Source organism: Sapajus apella, unplaced genomic scaffold, assembly GCF_009761245.1.
Source record: "Sapajus apella isolate SASKATOON/1434 unplaced genomic scaffold, GSC_monkey_1.0 scaffold84, whole genome shotgun sequence".
Taxonomy (NCBI): Eukaryota; Metazoa; Chordata; class Mammalia; order Primates; family Cebidae; genus Sapajus; species Sapajus apella.
This window is the reverse complement of record NW_022437024.1, coordinates 4,755,910-4,781,095: the sequence shown is the minus strand read 5'-3', so window position 1 is coordinate 4,781,095 and position 25,186 is coordinate 4,755,910. Positions and strand designations below refer to the sequence as shown.

At 38.5% G+C, this 25,186-nt stretch overlaps 1 protein-coding gene across 5 annotated transcripts; it reads right to left on the bottom strand.

The window, feature by feature from the left end:
- Positions 1-1,495: 1,495 nt before the first annotated feature.
- Positions 1,496-24,694, bottom strand: MGST1 (microsomal glutathione S-transferase 1). 5 transcript variants are annotated; one of them, XM_032253748.1, is made up of 4 exons: positions 17,411-17,505; positions 11,374-11,521; positions 8,073-8,167; positions 1,496-2,110 (listed from the first exon to the last, which is right to left on the bottom strand). In XM_032253748.1, the coding sequence occupies exons 2-4, from the start codon at positions 11,497-11,499 to the stop codon at positions 1,864-1,866; spliced, it is 468 nt and encodes a 155-aa protein (XP_032109639.1). In that variant the 5' UTR covers positions 11,500-11,521; positions 17,411-17,505; the 3' UTR covers positions 1,496-1,863. The 5 variants fall into 5 exon arrangements, with proteins under 5 accessions (XP_032109639.1, XP_032109642.1, XP_032109640.1 ...); XM_032253751.1 differs by lacking the exon at positions 17,411-17,505 and adding an exon at positions 24,677-24,694 and having other exon boundaries at positions 1,497-2,110; XM_032253749.1 differs by lacking the exon at positions 17,411-17,505 and adding an exon at positions 17,776-18,030 and having other exon boundaries at positions 1,497-2,110; positions 11,374-11,532.
- Between the last annotated feature and the right edge of the window lie 492 nt (positions 24,695-25,186).

The following is a 25,186-nucleotide window of genomic DNA, read 5'->3' as shown; positions in this document are numbered from 1 at the left end:
GATTACTGAAATAATTTACACATGGGAAATGCTTAATGGCTTAGAATATACTTTTTTCAAGGGCTTCACATACAGAAAAGTATATGACCTTCAAAAAACCTTATAAAGTTTGAGGAAACTGCAGATCAGACAGGGTGAGTTAGCTGCCCAAATCCAGAGAGCAGGGGTGTGTGTGTGTGTGTGTGTGTGTGTGTGTGTGTGTTTATGCATGCAGAGTCAACTCATGGCATTTGGACTTTTCCCTCTTGGGTTCATGGATTTTTTTATTAATTACACCACAAAGAGTTCCTAAAGCCAAGATCCACAGTATGCAAAGCTGCTTTTAACATTAGAAAAAAGAAGTAAAAAGAAACTTGTATGGAATTCTACCCAGTCAATTGTCTAATAGGTTTTGTTTATGGACTTGAGTTGCTCAGCCTGTGAAACCTAAAACATAACACAGTGACTTTTCTCTTGAGTGGCAAATCTAAATGAACAATTCACAAATGCCATTAAAAGTACTGTTTAAGAAATATATTTAAAATTAAAATGAATCAAAAGATAGGAAAATAAAAAATTAATATAAATTACATGGACAGCATATATAAGGAAAATATTGATATTTTAAGAGCTCACCCTTTATTATCAAGACTGAAGTATACATTCCATTGAAGACCAAAAAAATCTAAATTTGTGTGATTTATGTGTTACATATTTATATGTAGAAACCAAACAACATATCTGGGTGCTAAATCTATTAAGTGAAAGTTTGTAGGGATAATCGTAGGCTCAAGTTATCACCCCACATATGATTATAAAAATAAAAGGAGACTTTTAAAATAGACAGATTTGGTTGACATTACCTTATTAAATTGATCAAACAGAGCAAACTGATATCATATGCCTACTGATGTATTACAATGTGAAGGACATACCACCAAAAAAGTTTAATCTGAATCTAAGAATGAGAAAGTCTTAAATGAAACAAATCCAGATTAAGGGTCATTCTATAAAACAATTTGTCTACACCCTTCAAAAAAAGTCAAGGTTATAAAAAAGAAAAAGAAAGTGAAAGAAGTCTCTCATTTAAGTGAAAACTAAATAGAAATGATAACAGAAGGCAATGTCTGGTCTTTGATTCCTGGATCAAAAATAAAGCAGTTATGAAGGCAATTATGGGGGAAATTGGAATAATTAGAATAAGGACTATATATATTAAATATTATATTGTGCTAAATGTCTTGGGTGTAATAACAGTGTTATAGTTATTTGGAGATTATCTTTTTCATAGGAAAAACATGCTGAAGTATTAAGGAGTGATGTGTCATGATATCTGCTACTTACTCTCAGATGTTTCCAAGGAAAAGAAAACAGAGAGAGGGAAAGCAAATACGTAAAATGTTAATGACTGGTGAGTCTAAGCGAAGGGCATAGTAAAATTTGTACTATTTTTCAGCTTTTCCCTAGGTTTGGAACTTTTGAAAACAAAATGTTAGGAAAAATAAAAACAAACAAAGTCATTCTCTAAATTTTTTATTTCATATTTCCGTTTCAGCAGTATTGAAATTTTTCTCATACATGCAATTATTTTATAGATTCAAAAGTGCAGTGTTGAGTGAATGTCACAAATCATAACGTGATTAAAATTTATAAGAAAGTACTTTAAAAACCAGACAAAAGACATAAGAATTATTATGTTAAATTTCTAATCCAAATGTAAATCAAGAGTACAGGATACTAGCAATGCTAATATTCAAAATGGATTTACCCCAGTTCATAATTCCTCTGCTTCTCTCTTACCTAAAACCTAAGGAAGTATTCATTATAAATTGGAAGTAGAGAATTCTTAAGAAACCAACTGGATGATGAGTTATATGAATCTCTTTACAGGTACAATCTACTTTTCAGCAATCTGTAAGCCATGGAAAGAGTAACTGCATATCCAACAAGAAAGCCCAAAGCTCTGTTTGGCTGGGGAAGGGGCATCAAATACGCAATGGTATGGTAGATCCGTGCTCCGACAAAGAGTCTGAAGTGCAGGATGGCTATGGAGGGGTCAGGACCACTCAGGGAATACAGAAGGCCAATTCCAAGAAATGGAACAATATTTTCAAGGTCATTCAGGTGGGCTCTGTAAAAAAAGATGGCTATTAAAAACACGAATTTCAAATTAGTAGGTATGTATTCTTTTTTCCCTCTCCTCTAAAAACTACATCTGAGTACTAATGAATCCTTAAATTTCAAAGTAAGCTTTTTTTCTCTGAAATGGCCTTGCTTCCTTACCCACTTGACTTTTATTTAGAATGTCTCATTATTTTTGTTTCTTTTTATTCTTAGTGTATCTTTAAATATCACAGAAGGCATTTTGTAGTTCCTAGAATATCAAAACAATATCTATCTAATAGAACTCATTTCATTTTTGTAAATACAAAATACTTTTTTCTTATGAGGTTCATAACAATTAGCAATTCAAGACTCGTTTTATAAAAATTCTTTTTCCCAAAGGAAGAAAATCCTTTTGGTGTTGATTTTTCTGAAGACTCCTCCTTCGCTTCTGCTACCCTACCAAATGATTATTGAGAGAATCCCTGCCAACCTAAACGACTAGGTTGCCAATAATTAATTTACCAATTTAATATGAAGAATCTCATGTTCTTACATCTAATATCAGAACACATAACTAGCCTTTGAAATACAATAAAATTTTGGCTAACCTATTTTCCAAATGCCAAAGAAATTAGGAATGATGGTGCAAAAGTACAAAGGGCACACAGAATGTGGGATAGGTGAAAGAGAGAGAGAGAATTTCCTAAATGTTTTCTTTATAACAGAGCTAGAGGAAAACAAAAAGTATGTTTTAGCCACAGTTTTGCTCCAACTATGGCGTCTTGGGTTTCTCCGGCTAAGATCACATACAGAACACATCTACTATTGACTTGACATTTTCACTAGTGCTGCTGTTGCTGCCACTGTTGTTTTTAGAGGTGGGGTCTTGCTCTGTTGCTCAGGCTGAAGGGTAGTGGCACAGCCAGAATTCACTGTGGCCTCAAACTCCTGGGTTTCAGCCTCATGAGTAGTGGAGATTACAGGTGTCAACACCATGCCTGGCTAATTTTTAAAATTTTCTTTTTAGAGGTGGGGTCTTGCTCTGTTGCCCAGGTTGGTCTTGAACACCTGGTCTCAAGCAGTCCTCCAACCTCAGCCTCCCAAAACACTGGAATTACAAGTGCAAGCCACCCTGACCAGCAACATTTTTAAAAATACTTAATTTTAAAATTTCATCTCCTTTAAGTCTACAGAATTAGAAATTGCTTTAGAATCTAGGCTAGAAATGGAGAGTTTGATAGCGCTTGTCAGCTATTGATATGTATTTCAAAATGAAAAAACATTTCTGTTTTATGTTACTCTCTTCTCTAGCATACACATATAATTATTACATATTGCCTGCTCAGTGATCCCCACTCTGTTCCCTTCCTTTCCTTTCTCCTGTTTTCCCTAGATTATCTCTAAGTTTGCCTCACGAAGACGACAACTACATAGAGATACGAAGAAGACAGCAGCAGCCTAGATAAGCGATGAGTTGAAAAGGCTTCAATAAAGAATGAAAGCAAAGAGAGAAAGCTGTGAGTGTTCTTGTGCCCTCTCTTTCATGGAGCAACACAAGCACTACCGAGGATGAGATAGGAAAGAAAAGACAGGAATACCGTTTTCTATCAAAGAAGGGCCCACTTTGTCAATTACACTGAGAGTATTTGTTTTGACACTGACTTCTGCAGCACCACTGAGACACCTTCACCTCCAATCTTAGGCATGTTAGTGTTCTCCTTCACAACATGCTAAAAAGACAGAAATTCTAAGGTTAAGGAAGAGACTATAAAGAGGAGACTCTCTGGAAAACAATGTCCACTTCTATCCCTGTGTTGAGCAGCTGACAGATGGAGTGCAATGTTAAAGCAGAGGAGAAAGTCAAGGACAGTAAGAGGACCACGAGGGTAGAGGGAAGGAAGGTCAGGGGCAGGGGTTTCTTCACTTTTCTAGCTCCTGCATGTTTTTCTAGCCTCATTTCTATCCTATTTTTCCTTTTGAATTCTCTTGCTCTTTCATCAGCCCTCAAAATTTCTCAAAGATAACACTCCTCATTATTCTAGCAAGGCCTGCTTTCCACAGACCCGTATATTCTATACCAATGTATGCCATTTTCTGTACTTCTTTGAGACTCTGTTCCAGGCACACACCTCCCCAGCTCTCCCTGTGAGCACCTGCTGCAGTGCAATTATCACCCTTCCATCCTAACTCACCCCCTGCTCCAACGACAGACTCCTTCCTGGAGCGGCATCTTCCGTAACGTTAGTGCCATTTATAGACAGCTGCCAAAATCTATCACCAGGTGGAAATCAGCCTTCCTGAGAGACCGCTTTCTACCTGCGTCTATTACCCTTCTCCCCCGTGATTACATTTGCCCGTTTTTCTTTCTCTTTTGGACAGATGTTCCCTGGTACACATCTGCTCTGTGACAGACCTTCCCACCATCTCTGTGCCCATGAGGCCACAGCCGTGCCTCCTTCCTCAGATCAGAATTGCTCGGATCCCAGCACCCACCTGACCTGGACTAGAGTTGCTACATGCACCTAGGGATTGTCAGGCTGTGAACAACTACAAAAGGAGCTGCTCAGAAGGCTTTTCCAGACTCCCTCATCTCAGCCAAAGCTCTTCACCCTGAGCACACAGCGGTGTGTTCACATTCTCATCAAGGTATCTTCCCAAATTGACAAGACTTCTCCTCTCCCCTTCCTCCTCCCAAATCCTAATATTCTTCAAGGTATTCCTTTGTGGAATATTCCATGGAACTAATGAAATGTGGCTTCATAACATTCTCCAATGATTACATGCACAGGGGTCTTATTTGGGGGGAACATTATAAAACGCTGAGGGTCAGGAACCCAGTCTTAAGGCTTTTTGATAGCATCCCAGTAGAATAAATGACAGTGATACATACACAATAATCTCTCCATATAGGTGTGTTCATACACTGGGGTCACAAGGGACATCATCCAGTTTAACCTATGTTCGTCTCCTGACAGAGTCCCCAGCAAGTGTCACTTAGACTTCACGAACACTTTCAGTGAAGGCGTATTCTCTACCTTTAAAGGGAATATATCCTAAATGTCTCTCCTCTCCCTAAACATGAAACTCAAGCCTTTATTTTGTCTTTCGAATGACTCCCTGTATTTCACTAGCTGGGCTGTTTGCCTTTCAACTTTTTTTTTATCTTTGTGTGTTGAATGTCTATGGTCTTGAATGCTTCCTAGACAAGGTAGGATAGTATTAAATAAACAAATACGTAAAACGCTTTCTAACATCACTGGTTTCTGTCTGTCCAGAACTCAAATAACTGACTTTAAGCCATATATCTTGATATTTCAACACATATTCCTTTACGCTTGTAATTAATTGTTCCGTATGTGTATGTATTAGTTTTCTGAATTATCGCACGCGGTACAGCATCCTTTTCACTTCATTTGTAGCCTCATTCTGTCCCTGCCAGTTTTACAATTACTGCAGGAACTAGAGAGGTGGGGGAAAAAAAGCCTAGCTTAAAAATGGAAAGAACTCTTTCAAAGAGAGATTTCTGGAAACTCTCTCTCTTTGAAAAGCATCTCCAGAAGTGTGTTATTAGGCACTTTTGCGATGAAACAAGTACGATCTCAAAAAGTATTATGTAACTGAAAACTCCACTGTTGGAGACGCTCTGCCCTTACTATGAGGAAAAGCCAGTGTCTCATCACCAGGGGGCGCTGTGCACACAGTCGCTGCACCTCCTCAAGGACACGGCACCTTTTCAGAAACAGGGTCAATTGTTCTCCCTAACATTTATTTGCAACCTGACTAGCTGATCAATTTAGATAATGTCGTTCTCCTCTAAAAGTACAATCCCCCATGGGCAGGGAGTAAGGGTGGAAGGTCAGAAAGAATAGTAGGGAGGAATCTCAAAAACCCCCCAAAAATATCTTTTGTTACGCTTTCACACATGAGATTTACTTGGATTTTCATTTCAATCTTACTAATGCTACTGAGGGTCTAATTGCTTCTGATCACTTTCCAGTCCTGGGCAATTTTATAAATACAAGGTCATGACTAGCATCATGTATGTGGCTGCCTGCTCTAAAAAGGAAGCACTAGAGGACCAGGCAAGGCTTTAAATGGTTTTGTGTCTCTTCAGTGGTTTTGAAAACTTCAAGCTTCATTCACTTTTTTTCAGTTTATTATTTTTCATCTAACACATAACTTTTCCTTTGATGTTGTTCTGCTATTGTTTGAAATTTCTACAGTGATTCCTTGTCCCGAAACTACTTTATATCCATATTCTTCACACAACCCATTTTCAAGACTGGCCGATTTACTCAGCAGGACTGCTGAATTAACAGCTTTATAACTAAGTGAGACAGAAGGTGAAATTTTGTGCTAAGTACCTGCAAAGACTTTTTCTTAGAAGAGAAACATTCTTGCTTGATGACTAGGTTGGGGGTAGAATTGTTTTGCATGAGTAAGAAGGTACTTTTAATTTTAGTGCTGATAGGGTTGAAGAGTCTGTGGGGCAAGAGGAGAGCCTCAGAAATGGTGTAACACTGAATACTGCTTGACTAAAGGAGGTACAGGTATGGGGCATATTCCCCTGAGAGAGAATGCTGAAGGACATGGTCAGACAGAGTAATAACATACAACTGAAATGTTTGTGTTGCCACAGTGTAAACGTCTCTGCACCTCCACTTACTCAAGTCTATTTTTAGCCACTATTTTTTTGTGTGTGAAGGGAACTGACTGAAAGGGCTGGATTAACATCCAGCATCACCAACTGCAGAATATGGAAACATGCATAGAAGCAGGAACCCAGATCCAGAGTTAACCTCGGGATGACATGCCGATAGGGAATCTGCAGAAATCTTGGGAGGGGCTTCAGACTTTCACAGAGGATCAAAAAAGGGATAATGCAACCTAGGTGTCCATCAATATGAATTGGATAAAGATGGCCGGGCATGGTGGCTCATGCCTATAATCCCAGCACTTTGCGAGGACAAGGTGGGTGGATTACCTGAGGTCAGGAGTTCGAGACCAGCCTGGGCAACATGGAGAAGCCCTGTCTCTACTAAAAATACAAAAAATTAGCCAGGTATGGTGGCGCATGCTTGTAGTCCCATCTACTCCGGAGGCTGAGGCAGGAGAATGGCTTGAACCCAGGAGGCAGAAGTTGCAGTGAGCTGAGATTGTGCCATTGCACTCCAGCCTGGGTGACAGAGCAAGACTCTGTCTTAAGAAAAAAATAGAATGAAATCATATCCTTTGCAGCAACATGGACACAGGTGTAGGCGCTTACCCTAAATGAATTAACACAGGAAAAGAAAAACAAATACCACATGTTCTCACCTACAAGTGGGAGCTAAACATTGGATACATAAACACAGATAGCACAACATAGACTGGGGACTATTAGAGGGCGAAGAAAAGGGGAGACGAAGGTTGAAAAGCTAACGGGTACTATGCTCACTACTTGGGTGACGGGAAAAACAGTACCCCAATCAAATCTTGGCTTATTGCTTTTCATTGTTCATTGAATCCCCAATACATTAAAACATAACATCTAAAAAGAGATGGCAGTGGCGAGAGGGACAGAGAAAAAGAGGTTCCTATTTCTCCAGAGTGTCAACATTCTTATTTTGAATCTTATGCAAAAATGCCTAATTCTTCAACCTTTTACATGAGCTGGCAGTCTCACCTGTGGAGAAAGATGATAAAACCACAAGAATCTACTGTTCCCATTTTACTCCTCCCTGCCATTACTGTTGATACATCTCTATATAAAGCAATGTCATTAACCCCAAGAGAGTGTCGATAAAAGTACTGTATGGCAAAATTGCCAATATATGTGATTGCAGTGATAGCTGGAGACTTTCAGATGTCCAGTTTTCTATAATTGTTAGGAGTAGGAAGAGGTCTGACTTTTTATCTGCATTCTCCAAGACCCTGAGACATCTTCACTGAACTCCTGGACCAAAATTATTTGACCAAGTAAGTAATTTCAAGAGACATTGGTTTACCTGCGTACACGTTCTACTCTGTCATCTGTTCGAAGATACTTCTTGGCGTTTTCTCCTTTGCCAAATGTTGCACAGTCTTCTGGGTTGGCAAAAACCTATTCCAAATACCAAGAAAATAAAAAACTTATTTCAAATACTGGCTGGGTGAGATGGCTTACACCTGTAATTCCAGCACTTTGGGAGGCTGAGGCAGAAGGATTGCTTCAGCCCAAGAACTCAAGACCAGCCTGGGTAACATAGGGAAACCCTGTCTCCACAGATTTTTTTTTAAAATAGCTGGGCATGGTGGCGTGTCACATGCCTGTGGTCCTAGCTACTCAGGAGGATCAGGTGGGAGGATCACTTGAGCCCAAGAATTTGAGGCTGCAGTGAGCTGTGATTGCACCACTACACTCTAGCCTGTCTTAAAAAAAAAAATGAAACAAACAAACAAATAACATGGGGATATTCTACCTCATAAGTTATCAGTGGAAGAAATATAGACATCCAGGTTGACCCATTTGGAGTGATAAATCAAACCTAAGAGTAGAAGAAAGCATCTATTGTTCAAACTGAATTTTTATTAACAATGCAAAGTTGTAAAAAGGAAAGCACAAATAAGAACTTGAACAAAAACCAACCAGTGCATAAGAATAGTGAAAAGGAAGCAAATATGGGCAGAGACATAATTCTAAGTCATCATGGACTATCACTATGGTTCACTGGGACCTCTTTCACAGTAATGTTGACATAACTTCTCTCAAGTGTATTAGCATTTCCAAGTGATTGGCCCAACTGAAATAAATACATTTACCAGCCAAAGGTTTTAGAGAACAGACAAGAAGCATAAAAGAGTAAGGGATGGGAAAGGTGTCTTACACTTTGTTAGAACATGTGTACCTCTTTTCTTTTTCTAAACTAGATAAAACTTTGGGCTGAAGACTACTGCATCATGAAATTTGAGAAGCTGAATTACATTCCTAGGAGTAACAAGTACACATTCATGTATTCCTTCCTGCAATTATTATGCTGTTTGAAATAATTTCCCCATCCCTTGAAACTTGAAATCTGCATTTAAAAAACATTTAAGCATGTGCCAGTATTTAATAATTTATGACAGAGAAAAAATACAAACTGCAAAATTCATCTTAAATTAAGCTTAAAAATCTTGTAAGTTTTCTATTTTTTCTTAATATGATATGAACATTTATTAGAGATGAAGATGTTGAGGAGAACTGATGTGCAGGTCTGGGAATATTTATTCCAGATAAAGTTCTTAAGGTCAGGCCTCTCTGTCTTGTTCATCATAATGTTCCCCTAAATAAGTGCCTGGCACACACTGGATGTACAATAAATATATGTTGAATAAAGAAATAAATGGTGTATTTACAATGGAAAGAGCATGAGACTGGGTTTAATGCAATTTCAGTTTGAATCCCAGTTTCACCCTTTATTTGTATGTAACCTTGGGTAAGCTATTGCTATGGACTGAATGTTTGTGGTCCCCCAAAATTTGTATGTTAAAGCCTAATCTTCAATGTGATAGTCTCTGGGACGTGAGGCCTTTGGAAGGTAATCAGGTCAGAGAGTGGAGCCCTCATGAATGGGATTCGGGTCCTCACAAGAAGAGGAAAGAGAGAGCTTGCTTCCTTCTCTCTCTCTCTCAATCTGCTCTGCCAATATGAGGATACTATGAGAAGATGGCCATTTGCAAGTCAGGGATGGGGCCCTCACTGAACACCAGATCTGCTGGTATCTTGATTTTGGACTTACCAAACTCCAGAACTGTGAGAAAAACGTTTGTTACTTAAGCCGCCCAGTCTATGGTATTTTGTAAGAGCAGCCGAAACGGACTCAGACAGCTATTTAACCTCTCTTTCAGTTCCCCTTCTATATAAAATGGAAAGATGAATCCTCATTTCACCTGACAATGCTAACAATTGTGTAAAATGACTCCATGATCAAGCACACATAAAAAGCATTCTGGCTCCTGGCACTCTACAAATTTGAATTCCCTTCTTCTTTTCTTATAAGACAGGGTCCATTTCCTTGGTGACATTCTGTTTCTAGAAGTCAGCGTGGATCTGGGGGGTAGACAGCCACTTTGTTGCCTGATACTTGCAACACATCAGCGCATGAGAGACTTAACCATGTGGGGATGTGTCCTCCATGAAAATGCAAATATCCTTCCATTATACCTCAAGACAGTTGGCCAGGCTCATGCCTGTAATTCCAGCACTTGAGGAGGCCGAGGTGGATGGATCACCTGAAGTCAGGAGTTCTAAACCAGCCTGGCCAACATGGCAAAACCCAATCTCTACTGAAAATACAAAAATTAGCTGGGTCTGGTGGTGTATGCCTATAATCTCAACTACTCGGGAGGCTGAGGCAAGAGAATCCCTTGAACCAGGGAGGCGGAGGTTGCAGTGAGCCAAGACCCTGCCACTGCAGTCCAGCCTGGGTAAGGGTAAGAGCGGGACTGTCTTGAGAAAAAAAAAAAAGATACTAACAAGGAAACGCCTTAGGGAAGACTGTGGCCTCCGCATAAAATCAATGCTCTAGAGGACAAAACTCAGGACAGGTCCTAAAAGAGAAACGGATGATCTCGAGGACGAAGTTGCGGAACGGGCACAAGGACTACACTGGTGAAAATATTTTACCTTTGTGAAGGGAGCCTTGCTCTACCCCTTCCAGCAGGGATAAGCCCCACCTGAATACAGAATGTATGCTTCAGAATCTGTCTACCACTTTCTCCACATCTGCCCTTTTAAAAAAAATCATTCTGATAATACTGGGTAGAAATAGTATCCATGAAAGAAGTCAGAAGTACACAAAATTCAAATGATCATCCCAATCAGATGAGGATCTACCTTGAAAGTAAGAACTTTAATTCTCAGCCTTTTTTTCTTTTTCTTTCTTTTTTTTTTTTTTAAATCAAAATCATACCCTTGACCTGTACCAGAGCCGAAAATACCAGTTAACTGTAAAACAATTATTTTCTAAACCCCCTTTGGCAAAATTAATTCCAAAATGAAAGTTTCCTTGAAAACTTTGATATTCCAGAATATCTCATCTGCTTAGCAGAATGACAAAAGGTAAAAGCCATAATGAAAAAACCATTTACTCGTTTCCAGGAGAAGGAACTGTTCCATAAATATATCAGCTCCATCTGTGCCAAACGATTACATCCTTCACTTACAGCGTAAAACAGTGTGCTATTGCGCTTTACCAAAAATAAAAAAAAAAAAAAGAAAACTAAGAAAACTCCTTTCCAGAATTTCAACTCTTAAAAGTAAGAAAATATTACCTCCAAATTTCTTACCTTTCTTGTCATTCTATAGAAGGCAGTTGCAGTGCTCATAAGCATCATCTTTGAAAGAATAATTGCCGCATAGGACGCAAAAGCCCTGAATACTTCATTGTCCATTAGCTGAGTAAGGTCACCCATTGTTTCAATTTTGGTCTAGAATCTTAAAAAGATTTAATAAGATAAGAAAAAGCAGACATAAGTACACAAAATAACTGGAAGATCATTTGATGTTCTTATATTGCAGCATTAACTATACTGTTCTTAAAAATATCTTGGACTATTTGCAGAATAAATGATTATTTAGTTATTAAAATGTCAAAGTAAATAGGGGCTGAGTGCAGTGGCTCAAGCCTATAATCCCAGCACTTTGGGAGGCCGAGGCAGGGGGATCACTTGAGGTCAGGAGTTCGAGACCAGCCTGGCCAACATGGTGAAACCCCATCTCTACTAAAAATACAAAGATTAGCCAGCCATGGTGGCATGTGCCTGTAATCCCAGCTACTCAGGAGACTGAGGCAGGGGAATTGCTTGAACTCAGGAGGCAGAGGTTGCAATAAGCCGAGATACTGCCACTGCACTCCAGCCTGGGCAATAGAGCGAGACTCCATCTCAAAAGAAAAAAGGTAAACATCATTATATTTTATCTAGTTTTATATCATTAAGCTTGAAGACATCAAACAAGTACTAATTTAAAAAAGGTGCAGTACAAGCAAAAATAAAGAGCTAAAATTCTCTAAACAAAGACTAAAATCACATACTTGCATTGAGATGGACTATATATAGGTTGAAATCAAAAGGCCAGAGGTCATAGACTGATCTCTCTGGAAACATCAAACTATGTACCTAGTAGCAACACTGATGTTTTATCAGGAAGGCCTAAGTTCTTAAGTATTCTTCTTTGGAGACCCAACTTACAACTTTTTGTCATTTTAGTAGTATTCAAAATCGTAGGCCACAGGACATGAATTCCAGTGCCACCATTTAGCTATTAACTTTGCTTGAGAGATTTAGTCTCTGAGACTAAATCTTTCTTCATTCTTAAAATAGACATAGTAATAGTTTCTAACTTAATGGATTGTTGTCTAATGTAATTGAGATAAAATATGAACCGGTCCAAGAAAATCCCTCAATAAAGTGTACGATGTCTTTATCATGATCATCGTCATGATCACTGGCATCATCAATTCCAAGACAGGCTAAAGAAAAGCAGGATAATGGAAACATCAAAAAACAGGAATTAAGGAATTCCATTTATGGTATGGAATTACTATTTATGGTTCATGGGTGTAATAGGGAAGGAGAATTAGTTTTACATGATCCTCAGGTCATTTCACATTCTGAAGTTACACCAGATAGAAGCTGTTCAGTAGAGGAATGTAGCTGTCTACACTTGGAGCTGGGAGCATAGCTGGGAATGTGCTGAAGAGGAAAGCTAAGACACGCTGGCGATACTGAAGTCAAAACAGGTAGGAATTTAGGGTAAAGCTTAAAATGTAAATTTCCAGTCCTCTGACAGTTATTCTTGTAACCTCCTCTTGTTCTTTTATCAGTCCTACTACCTACTTCTATCTCTTCCCCAGAAACACGTATCTTTTCTCAGACCCAAGCTTAGATGCTGTTTATCCTGCTTAGCATGTAGTACTACCTCTTCTAGATGATGACTGCTCCCGCTTTTAAAGCTCAACCCTGGCATGTGTCCTTATTAGCCTGACATCTATCAGCTCCAATCTTTCTATCCATCTTCCCTGTAATCTACACATTTATATGTATCACTATTGGTCATATAGCTGTCTCTGCATTGCTGCTGAATGTGATAAAAACCACATACACATATATTTAGCTTTATTACAGTTTGCTATGTGTCCAACTATGCTATGTACTAATTCCATCACCTTTGTTAATCTATTACAATTGTCATAGCTATATCCATTTCACAAAAGAAGAAAAGGGGAATTAGAGATGTGAACCTGCCAAGCTGGGACATGAACATCCCTGACACTCACCACACTATACTCCCTCTTTCCAGAGACTTGCTTAATTCTGCTCTCGACTCTTTAATTCCGCTTAATTCTAATTCGACTGACATGAAGTGAATGTCTACTCTGTGGCTGGTACAACTAGACACTCCTTATGTCTGTCATCTTCTTTCCTCTTCCAATTATGTTGTGAGGTAGGTATTATCATTCCCATTTTGCAGATACAGAAATCAAAGCTACCTAAGTAACCCCTATTTTTGTTTTCTTAGACTAAAAATGTACAGCTTGGATTTAAGCAAACAGAAACTACATGTGCAAGGTTTTTTTTTAAAAAAAATCCCCTATGATAGCAAATTAATCCATCTGCACAAGTCTGTGGTCTAGAAAGCACAGTATGTTAGGTTAGCTCTCAGTGCAAGATAATACTTTTGTAACATTTAATGTGTGTGCTTTTGTTCTAGTATTGAAGGAGTGGAAGTCATGAACAAACTGCACTGAGTGTAGGTAAGTTAATTAGCTTAATAAAGGATCCCTAAATCCCAGGCCTCTATACAGAGATCTGAAGAAATTCAGCAAGTATGTGAAGTTTTTTTTAAAATTATGGTAAGTTCATTAAGTCGAAAGTTGCTACTTAATGATAATTTTAAAACTAAAACCTTAGGCCTCTACTAATGTTTCCAGAATGAAATTTATTTAGTGATGGAACAAAAAAAGTCCAGAGAACTCTTTTTTCCCCTTAGTGAAAATCAGTGTTGAAAGAGCAGAGAAAAAATGGCAGCCTCCCAGGACTGCTGGTGGGAAAGTACACAAAGAAGTCAGTGGTTGGGGAAAAGGGCAACGGGAGGCCTTTTCTTTAAAAATGAACAACACACAGTGCACTTCACACAGAGTTTCTCAATCACAATGTGGCTTAACTCCTCATGTCTGTGGTTTTGGGAGACAGGCCAGCACGGAGCCTCTGACACACACCCAATGATGGGTCAATGGGTCACGTCTCCTCTCCACTTCACAGGTACTCGAGTGTCAGGTAATGAGCAGTAAAGGTAAGAACATTAAGAAATAGTAGTCTTTTACAGTACGGATTAAGGCAATGCTGGTGTAAACCTTTTCTTCCCTCAAAACTGATTTATCAATAAATTGCCATGAGTCTGCTGCACAAAACTGGAACCATTATCACGGTTGGCTCTGCAGTCAAAACAAAATGACTGAAAGCCTTTTACCAGGAAAGCTTGCCAGGAGGGAGAAGAGTGGTCCAGTATCATAATAAATAACAGGGTGAAAGGTTAGGTGGTTTGAGTATTCAAGAAATGAAGGAGAAATAATCTAAGAAAAGTAAGAAGGGAGAAACACGAATTTGGTTACAAATTATAGGAAATATTTACAATGATGAATCATATCTGCACAGTGGTTTGTTTGCTCATTATATTCTCCATTCATTGGCCAGCATGGTAATGAATACCTCGATCCAACAATATTCTGAATATCTCTCCTGCCACAGACCAGAGCTCTGTCCTCTAATGTGGAGGTGACTTCCTCATAAGAGGACACAAGGTAGAGTGTCAAGTATTCAAAACTCTGGAACTAGATTAGCATTTGGGTGGATCTTGACCCTGCCACTTCATAACTGTGACTTAACGTCTCTGGGATCTCTTCACCGTAGCTATTAAACGAGATGGATAAGAACTCCTATTTCAGCGGATTTTTGTGAGAATAAAATTAACTGGATAAAGTTAGAAACCCGTTAAATGCTGCGTAAGTGTTTGGTAAATAAAAAAGCTCCGACTTTGGCGCTGTTCTAGATACTGAGGGCTTTAGAATTTTTCCAAAAGCGTTTGCATATTTTCTCTCTCATGACCTGAAAAACTCCAAGGTAGTCAGAGCAAATAATATTTTTTTCTACCTTTAGTGTATAAGGAAATTGAGTCCCAGAAAGGTAGTGAGTAACATAACCCAAAGTCACAGTGGAGAGGCCGAGACAGCAACTTGGGGCTTTTCTCACGTGTGTAACGTGTGGGATCCCCACCGCCAAGGTTGAGTTCTCTACAGCCCTGGTCTTCTGGAGGCCGTTCCTTGTCAAATCCCATTCCTGTTTTGTTCACCGCTAAAACCCCTGTACTATTTATCAGAGAAGAATCTTCACTTCTCAGTTGAGGAACATCCTTTCCCTTTATAGGCTTTTGGCCAAAATGAGCAAAGTTCTCTTCTCAGGATGAGGTGGCCGGTCTTTCTATGCCAGTATTGCAAAACACATGAAAAATCTGGAAACACATCCCCAGGACCATGACTCTGCAATTTTGTACCTTCTGAAACTAACAAACACTACACATGAGATAAAGAAAAAACACAATTTGGTGGCCATGGTAATCTGGAACTCTAGATTAATTCTAGCATATCCTGAAGGCATTGTGGTGGCTGCGGACTCAGCCCCCTATGTGGTCTCATGCAAAGTGGGGTTCAGAGCCCAGGGACTACGGTGAAATGCTGGTGCCTCTTGGGGGAGTAGTGGGGTAAGGCCTTCCTCACGAAACTGTGCTGACCTCCTTTTCCAATCTCAGGGATTATTAAACACCACTCTAACACAAACCCTTAGAAAAATTTTACTTGTGACTGGGCGCGGTGGCTCATGTCTGTAATCCCAGCACTTTGGGAGGCCGAGGCGGGCAGATCATAAAGTCAAGAGATCGAAACCATCCTGGCCAACACGGTGAAACCTGTCTCTCCTAAAATAGAAAAATTAGCTGTGCGTGGTGGCACACACCTGTGGTCCCAGCTACTCGGGAAGCTGAGGCAGGAGAATTGCTTGAACCCAGGAGGTGGAGGTTGCAGTGAGCCGAGATTGCGCCACTGCACTCCAGCCTGTCGCCTGGCGACAGAGCAAGACTCCATCTCAAAAAAAAAAAAAAAACAAAAAAAAGAAATGAAAAGAAAAAATTTGACTTATCTGCCACAGAGAGTAATATTCAAATTTGGACTGATTTGCATTTTTTTGTAAATGACCAAAGATAATCAGCATACACAGTCCTCTTATTTTGGAAACAGGAGAGGACAACAAAGGCCAGTGCTACCCTAATGCCAAGGAGAGATATGCAAAAGGTGGGTCTGGGCTGGGATTCACAGGAGGTTGGGACCCCAAGAAAATGGGGCTTTGATGATTGCTAGTTGGAAGCCTGGGTGCAATACACCAAAGTTTGCTGGGCACCCACTCAGCACTCACTCTGAAAGAAAGCAGGGAAAGGAAATAGGAAAAAATAAACGTGGAGCTCAGACTGCCACATTTCAAGAGAAGCAGAGAAACTAGAAAATTTACATGCACTCCTCTGTCTGCTGTCCCAGGCCAGCTAGGCAATAACTGAGACCTTAATTCCCCCCAAAAGAGCTCCCTTCTCCTTTTCTCCTTCCACATGGCTTCCTCCTCCAGATTGGGGGTGGGGCACAGGTGGGAACTCTCCCAAGTGGTTCACCCTTAGCTCCCATGTCACTGGCTATAATATCACACAATAATATCATAATCTAACCCACATGCTCTTGTAGCAATAGCTAACATTATTATTAGTATTGTTATTTAGTATTATTTTAAAAACTTGCTGATGTTTCTCCTATCAAAGTGAACCCGGAGGAGCAAATCCTGTCTTGCAATAGGCATAAAGGCCATTACGCCCATGAAATCTGAGATACCGCAGGCTTTTGCACTCTTGGGGAGAACAGAAGTCGCCTAAACTACAGGCATTTCCTCCATTACTACAACTTGCACGTGCCTGTTCCTCCTTCCCCAAAGTGCAAGGGACCCTTTCAAAGAGGAGGCTACTTTGGCTTGAAAAGAAAAAGTTGGGAAATCATCACTCCAGCATGAAAAGACTTTCTGGTTTCATCCTTGGAGTTTGAGAAACGGGAAAACTTACCCACACGGGGACAGAAACACAATTCCCTTTCAAAAGCGATCGATTGAAACGCTAACGTTCAGCTGCTAAGTGGAGCCAAGGACTTTCGGCTGGCAGAGACCCCCCGCGTCCTCCACCTCCCACCCGCCCCGGCCCTCCCCGCCCGCCGCCCCCTTCTCCCCTCCCGGTACGCACGGAGAGGCCGAGGAGGAGGAAGCCTGTCCCGCCGCCGGGTCGCGCGCGCACTGCGGGGACTGTCACCGCGCGGGCCGGACGCAGGCGCCGCCCCTCTCCGGCTAATCTATTAATTAGCCCTCCCACTCTTAAAGCCCGGTCCCAACCTCCCCAAACCCCTCCTCTAAATCACCCGAGTTCCCGCCCAGGGTAACCGTCGCCTGCTGATTCCCTTCGAGCCCTTCTATTCGGCGCCTTTGGAAGCACTGGTTCCCGAAATGCCAATTCCCCTAAGAGCGGGATCCCTTGGTCTAGGAACTCTGAATCCTCGAATATTTCAGAATTGGCGAGGGGAAGGAAAGGGAAGGCGGTTAACTTTTAGTTACCTGAAAACGGTGAAAAAGATCACGCTGAATTTCGAAAGTACTTTTAAAAAACTTTGTAGAAAGTTAAAGTCTCCAGGGTAAAACTAATTAGCAGGCACTGACAAAATTACCTTCCGTTAGGCTTCCCCTCCCCTGCGCTGGTGGCGAGGCCTCCTCAAAAGGCTGATCGTGGCGGAATGTAACCTTCAGTGGAGATCACTTAATGGTGTTCCAAATTCATGACACCAGACAACTTGCTTTGTCACGATGTCCCCTCCCGTTCAGGGTCCAGAATGACCCTGGAGGCAATTGTGCTGGATCCGTTCGTTACACAAGCAGCTTAGTGTGTTTTTTTACAGGGAGGTTTAGAGGAATGCTTTGGGAAGCCGTAGATACTTACTCTACCGTCTAGATTAGGGATATTTCCAAGCTTCCTAGTCTCCACAATTCCCACAATATTTATGGATCTACCTTGCATGAGTTTGTTAAGGTTATGTTTTCAATCTCTATTATTTCTCTCCTACTGCTATATCTGACATGCATCACCTGTTGCGATGTCTACTTCCTTTCTTTGCTCTTAATTTACTCCTTTAGGCTTTAAGGGCTATCCCTAGGACTAACTTTCTAGGATTTGATGGACAAGTTCATGTTCTATTAAAGAAGAAAATAACTACCAGCTTGCTCTGGGAACAGAAATTAATCTAAGGAAGGTCTGAGAATGATTTCTATATAAGCATAACAGTAGGAGTTTTTGGGAAATTTAGCATTAGAAGGCATCTGTTCTTCATTTTTATGTCTGTATCTTTTCAAAACTCTACTTATTCGGCTATCTTTGTAAAGTATATTATAATCTGTCTGTAACACTAACTGGGATAGGATAGCATTTGAGATGACATAAATCTATGTATTCTGAATTCTCTCCAAAGGAGTTTGGTATTATAAGTATTTAAGACTCTCTTCATTTTGTTATAAGGTGACACAGGCCAAATCTTATGGATAACATTGCAGAAAAAGGAAGAGGAGAGCTATTATTTAAATAATTTGGTCTACAGAATGCTAGTTGAATGATTCTAATATGTTTTTTAAAAAGAAAGTAGCACTTGACTCATCTAATGCTCTAAATATAGAATGTGTTCAAACTTTTAACTGATCAATAAATAAATGCTGAGTTTCTACTATCACTAAATCATGAATAATTATTGCCTGTTTTATACATATATACATTATATATGAGGCAATAATATATATATATAACACTGTATTGGGTAGAATATTAGCACTTGATTTAATTGAATAAACAGTTATTAAATAAATGCAATGTACTTGGTTTGATGTTAAAATCTAAAACTAAGATAAACAAAATCAAAGAGTTGTCCTCCAAGATTTTACAATCTAGTAAACACAAAGTCCAAAAAGGCAAAAAGTTGCATTAAACTTGTGGAAGAAAAGTTTTCATTTAAAAATAAGAATGACAATTAGAGTGTGAACTAGGGTGTTAACAGGTAAAAGTTGTAAAATAATTGACACTTTTTATTCACCTTTGTTATAGGCTGTTAGATGATTGAGGGAGAGAAAGGGTTGTTACTCAGCTTAGTTTTGTCTGGGTGAAAGAAAGGATTCAGATTTTCAACCCTTCCTCTCACCACCATTTAAATTCTAGAATATCATCTTTTAGAGAAACTCAATCCAAGCGTCAGGACAAATAATACCCTAGTAAATATTAAAACAGTTTAAAAGGTCATTGATTTGGGGTGGGGAGAGCAAAGGTTATTCACCAATAAAAGGAGTTACCACAATAAAGAAAAAAAAAGCAGCATGTTCAAGGTATCAAATTAGAAATATCTGGAAGAGCAAAGGATTGCAAGTCCAGTATTACTTTGTCTTTTAAAAACAGACAAAGGAAAAATGTCAAAAAGAATTGCCATCACCCTGTGTTAAGGCATACTGTAAATAGGAAGAAAACAGGTGCCTATCACTCCTCTCAATTATATTGGACCTTTGTTTTTCCCTAAATTCACAGAACAGGTACCCTGCCACAATCTGAAACTTAGAATGCAGACCCTACTGGGAGATTTCAGTGAACATACATAATAATACATTTTAAGGTCAAGAGAGCAAAAAGTGAAATAAAAATAAGCAACATTCTAAACACTTAAGTGTTATTTTAGAATTATAATACACTTTAAACATGTATACTAGATTGTTTATTTCTCCTAATAACCCTATAAGGGAGTTCTTATTTTTCCTGTTTTTTTAGATAGACACTCTGAGATACACAGCAGCTTGAAAACTGTGCTAACTTCTAAATAAACTCTTAATCTAATAACAGCAAGAGGCAAAAGTAGCCATGATGAAAGGAACAGAACTAAAAAATGATAAAAATTCTTGAAGCTAATCAAGAGAGTATGGTAAGGGTATAAGGATAGACAAGTAGGTCAAAAGAATAGAATAGAATCCAGGAATAGAACTACACTTAATTGGTCAATTGATTTTCGACAAAGGTGCCAAGACAATTCAATGAATAAAGGAAAGCTTTCAACAAAAGGGGCTGGAACCACTGAATAGCCACATGGGAAAAAAATGAACTTTGACCCTTAACTGACACCATACACAGAAATTAATTCAAGCTGAATCATATACCTCAAGGCTAATACTATAAAGCCTCTGGAAAAAAAACATGGGTTATCTTCATGACCTTGGGGTAGGTAAAGATGTTTTAGACAGGACACCAAAAAATCATCTATAAAACAAAAAATTGGTAAATTGAACTTCATTAAAAGACATCATTAGGAAAATAATAGGCAAGTCACAGACTGAGAGAAAATATTCTCAATACCATATATCTATCTGATAAAGAACTTGTATGCAAAAGAACACCTATGACAATAAGGAGACAAAAGTAGGAAATTAAAAATAGAAAATATTCAAAATTATATGAACAAACACAAAAGAAGATATAGGAATGACTAAGCACATGAAAAGGTATTTAATGTCATTAGTCTTCACAGATAGGCAGATCAAAACCACAATGATTTGCTTCTTCCCAAAAATAGCAAAGGTAAGAAAACCACAATGATTTGCTTCTTCCCAAAAATAGCAAAGATAAGAATTAAAGACAAAATCAAATATTGGCAAGCTGTGGAACAAATGGAACTCTCATACATTGCCAGTGAGAGTATAAAATGGAAGCAAATAGTAAAACTGTTTCATAGTCTCTTATGAAATAAACAGAGAACTGTTTTATATTCCAACAATTCTGCTTCTAAATACAGCATTCACTCAAGAGAAATGAAAGCATATGGCCACCAAAATGATTGCTAAAGAATGATTTTTATAATTTTATTCATACTTACGGAAAACTGGGAAAATCATAATGTCCATCCACAGAAGGGTGCAAAGACAAGTTGCTGTATATTCATACAAGGAAATGCTAACTACATCACATAAAAGAGTAATAAACTACTGATACACACAAAAATATCTAACTAAAGCTCAATATTACACCGAGCAAAAGAAACCAGATGCAAAAGACTATGATTTCATTCACATGAAATTAAAAAATAAACAAAACTAATGTATAATCATCAAAATGATAATAGAGGTTGTTTCTAATGGATGGGGGCAGTGATTAGCTGGAAAGGTGCATGGCTTAGTTTGCTCAGGTGAGCTGTAACAAAATACCTAGACTGGGTAAGTTATAAATAACAGAAATGTATTTCTCCCAGTTCAGCAGGCTGGGAAGTCCAAGATCAAGGCACCAGCAGATGTGGTGTGTGCCAGGGCTGCTCTTTGCTGGTAAGATTGCTCCTTCTTGCTGCTTCCTGACATAACAGAAGAGGCAAGGCAGCTCCCTTCAACCTCTTTTATAAAGATATTAATCCCATTCATGAGACCTCCACCTTCATGACTTAATCACTCCCCAAAAGGTCCCATTTCCTAACACCATCACAATGGGGATTAAGTTTCAACATGCATTTTGGAAGGACACAAACATTCAGACCTTGGCGAAGCATAAAAGAACTTTCAGGGTATTGGTTACATGGGAGTATACATCTGTTAAAACTCGGCCTATACATTTACAACTTGTGCATTTCACTATATATAAATTATATCTCAATAAAAAATTCATTGTTAAAAATGCATGAGTTTCCCACTTCACCTATAAAGATACACACAGGCTGAAAGTGAGAGTGGAAAAAAAATATTCCATGTAGCTAGAAACCAAAAAAAGAAGAACTATACTTATATCAGATAAAATAGACTACAAATTAAAAACCATAAAAAGAGACAAAGAGGCCACTGTATAATGATGAAGGGGTCAATTCAGCAAGAGAAAACAATTGTAAATATCTATGCACCCAACACTGGCACTCCTAAGTATAAAGCAAATGTTAATAGACATAAATGGAGAGATAGACTGCAATACAATAATAGTAGGGACTTCAGCACCTGACTGTCATTAATGAACAGATCATCCAGACAGAAAATCGACAAAGAAGCATCCAAGTTAAACTATACTCTAGACTAAATAGGCCTAACTGACATTTACAGAATATTCCACCCAACTGCTGCAAAGGACACAGTCTTTTCATCAGCATGTGAGTTCTCTAGAGTAGACCAATTTTGGGGCCACAAAACAAGTCTCAACAAATTCAAATAAGTAGAAATTATTCCTAGTATCTTTTCTGATCACAGTGGAATAAAACGAGACACCAATAGTAATAGGAACCTCAGAAAATACACAAACACATGAAACCTAAACAACAGGTTCCTGGATGACCAATGGGTCAATGAAGAAATTCAGAAGGAAACAAAAATTTCTTAAAACGCAGAAAATAGAAATACAACATAACAAAATCTATAAGACACAGCAAAAGCAGGATGAAGAAAAAAGTTTATAGCAATAAACACGTATATCAAAAAAGTAGAAAGACTTTAAATAACTTAATGATGCACCTCAAGGAACTAGAAAAGAAAGAACAAACCAAACCTCAGTATAGAAGGGAAGAAGTCATAAAGATCAGAGCAGAAATTCATGAAATTGAGACTAAAAAAAACCCACAGAAGATCAATAAAACAAAAAGTTGGTTTTTGAAGATAAAATCAACAAACCTTTAACTATACTAAGAAAAAAGAGAGAAGACACAAATAAATGAAATAAGAAACAAGTCGCTCATGCCTGTAATCCCAACACTGGAAAGACTCAAGTGGGAGGATTACCTGAGGCTAAGAGTTCAAGACCAGCGTGGGCAATTAGGGAGACCTCATCTCTACAAAAATAATAATAATAATAATAATAATAATAAAAATTTAGCCAGGTGTGGTGATTCTATGTGAAGTGTACCTAGTGAAATATCACAGGAACCCAGGAGTTTGTGGCTACAGTGAGCTATGATTGTGCCACTGTACTTCAGCCTGGGTGACAAGGTGAGGCCCTGTGTCTTAAAAAAAAAAAAAAAGAAAAGAAAAGTGAAGAAAGAAAGAAAGTAAAAGGAGACACAACAACTGAGACTATGGAAATATAAAGAATCACTAGAGACTATCATGAACAACTACATGCCAACAAATTGGAAAATCTAGAAGAAATGAGATAAATTCCTGGACACATACTACCTATCACCATTGAGCCATGAAGAAATAGAAAACTTCAACAACCCAAAACAAGTAACAAGGTTGATGCTATAATAAAAAGTCTCCCTTCAAAGGGAAACCCAAGACCAAATGGCTTCACTGCTGACTTCTACCTGAAAATTTAAAGAAGAACCAATTCTACTCAAACTCTTCAAAAATAAATAACAAGAGGAAATACTTTCAAACTAATTTCATGAGGCCAGGATTTCCCTGATACCAAAAGCAGACAAAGACACAAGAAAAGGAAACTACAGGCCAATATCACTGATGTAAGAATGGTTCAACATACACAAGTCAATAAACATGATGCATTACATTAATAGGGCCAAGAATAAAAAATGTGATCATTTTAATAGATGCTGGAAAAGCATTCAATAAAACTCAACATTCCTTTATGCTAAGAAAAAAATCTTAGCCAGGTGTGTGATGGCATATGCCTATAGTCGCAACTACTCAGGAGGCTGAGGCATGAGGAGCAAGGGGTTCAAAGCACCAGCCTGGGAAATATGGTGAGACCCCCACCTCTAAAAAGCAAAACAAAACAAACCCCCTCAACAAATGGGGTAAAGAAGAAACATACCTCAAAATAATAAAGCCCATGTTTGATAAGCCCACAGATAAAATCACACTGAGCAGGAAGAAATTGAAACTGTTTCCTTTAAGATCTGGAACAAGATGACGAGGTCCACTATCACCATTTTTATTCAACATAGTACCAGGAGCTCTGACCATAGCAATTAGGCAAGAGAAAGAAAGAAAGGGCATCCAAACTGATTTCATCTTTATAAATTAATGAATGTATTCAATAATCACATGTACCCCAAAAAACATGTACTTTTATTAGGTATCAGTAAAAAAGTAACATATTTAAAAATCAAAAAATTATAAACTTCATTGAAGTTGACAATAAAAGAATAAGACGATAATTATGTAACTATCACAAATAGTTCCACCTTGATATTAGATTGAAAGTGTTAAAGGTAAATGTAGGTAAATACTGTATGTCATAATTGAGTCTGTGAAATTCTACTTTATTTCTGTGTTTTTGTCTCTTCTAGGGGAACAAGCAATTTTTTTGTTTGTTTCCTTGTTTTTCCCAGAAGGGGGATAGTCTTAAATGCAATTGTGTACCAAGGATTAAGAAGGAGATTATCCTTTTCATTCAAGTGGTCAAACAGCAATCTTCCCAGAATTCCCTGGCAAATGTTTCAGGCAACATGGAGACTAAATTATTTATCTGCTGGATTCATATTGACTTTTCCAAGATATAACATTACACTGATTCATGTACCAAAGGTTCAGGGAGGGCATCCTGCCACTCTAGTTCCAAAACGGCAGCTCTACATTTAAGTTAACTTAATCAATCCCTTTAGTACAGGTGATGTATTGCTGGCTTTAAACACTAAATTCGCAGAAGCAAACCTGAAAAATATGGTTTCAAGTTAAGAAAACAAACATTATACACTATTTGCTAATATCTCCATAATTGCTTTCATTCTTTTGACATCACATAAGCTTCCTGACAACAATTACCAGAATTGATTAATAAAAGTTATCATCACTATCATGGAGTTTCTTTTAGAATGATCATAGCCTTCCATGTGCTGCACGACATCACTTGGTAAATCTTGTAGAATCTAGTTGTTTCTTTTAAATCTGTTTAAAATTCTTCTTTTTCTCTGTTTCCATTTAGTAACTTTAGATCTCTGCATTATGTTGTGTTTTGCAGGGAGCTATTGACTTCAGCTAAGGAACCATGAACAATAATTATTTTATATTACTAAGCTCTGGTACACCATTG

Coding starts and splice junctions, on each gene's coding strand:
- MGST1 (XM_032253751.1), bottom strand. CDS start 11,499: ATGGGTGACCTTACTCAGCTAATGGACAATGAAGTATTCAGGGCTTTT. Junction 8,168..11,373: donor TCTATAGAATGACAAGAAAG/GTAAGAAATTTG, acceptor TATTTGGAATAG/GTTTTTGCCAACCCAGAAGA. Junction 2,111..8,072: donor AGAGTAGAACGTGTACGCAG/GTAAACCAATGT, acceptor CTTTTTTTACAG/AGCCCACCTGAATGACCTTG.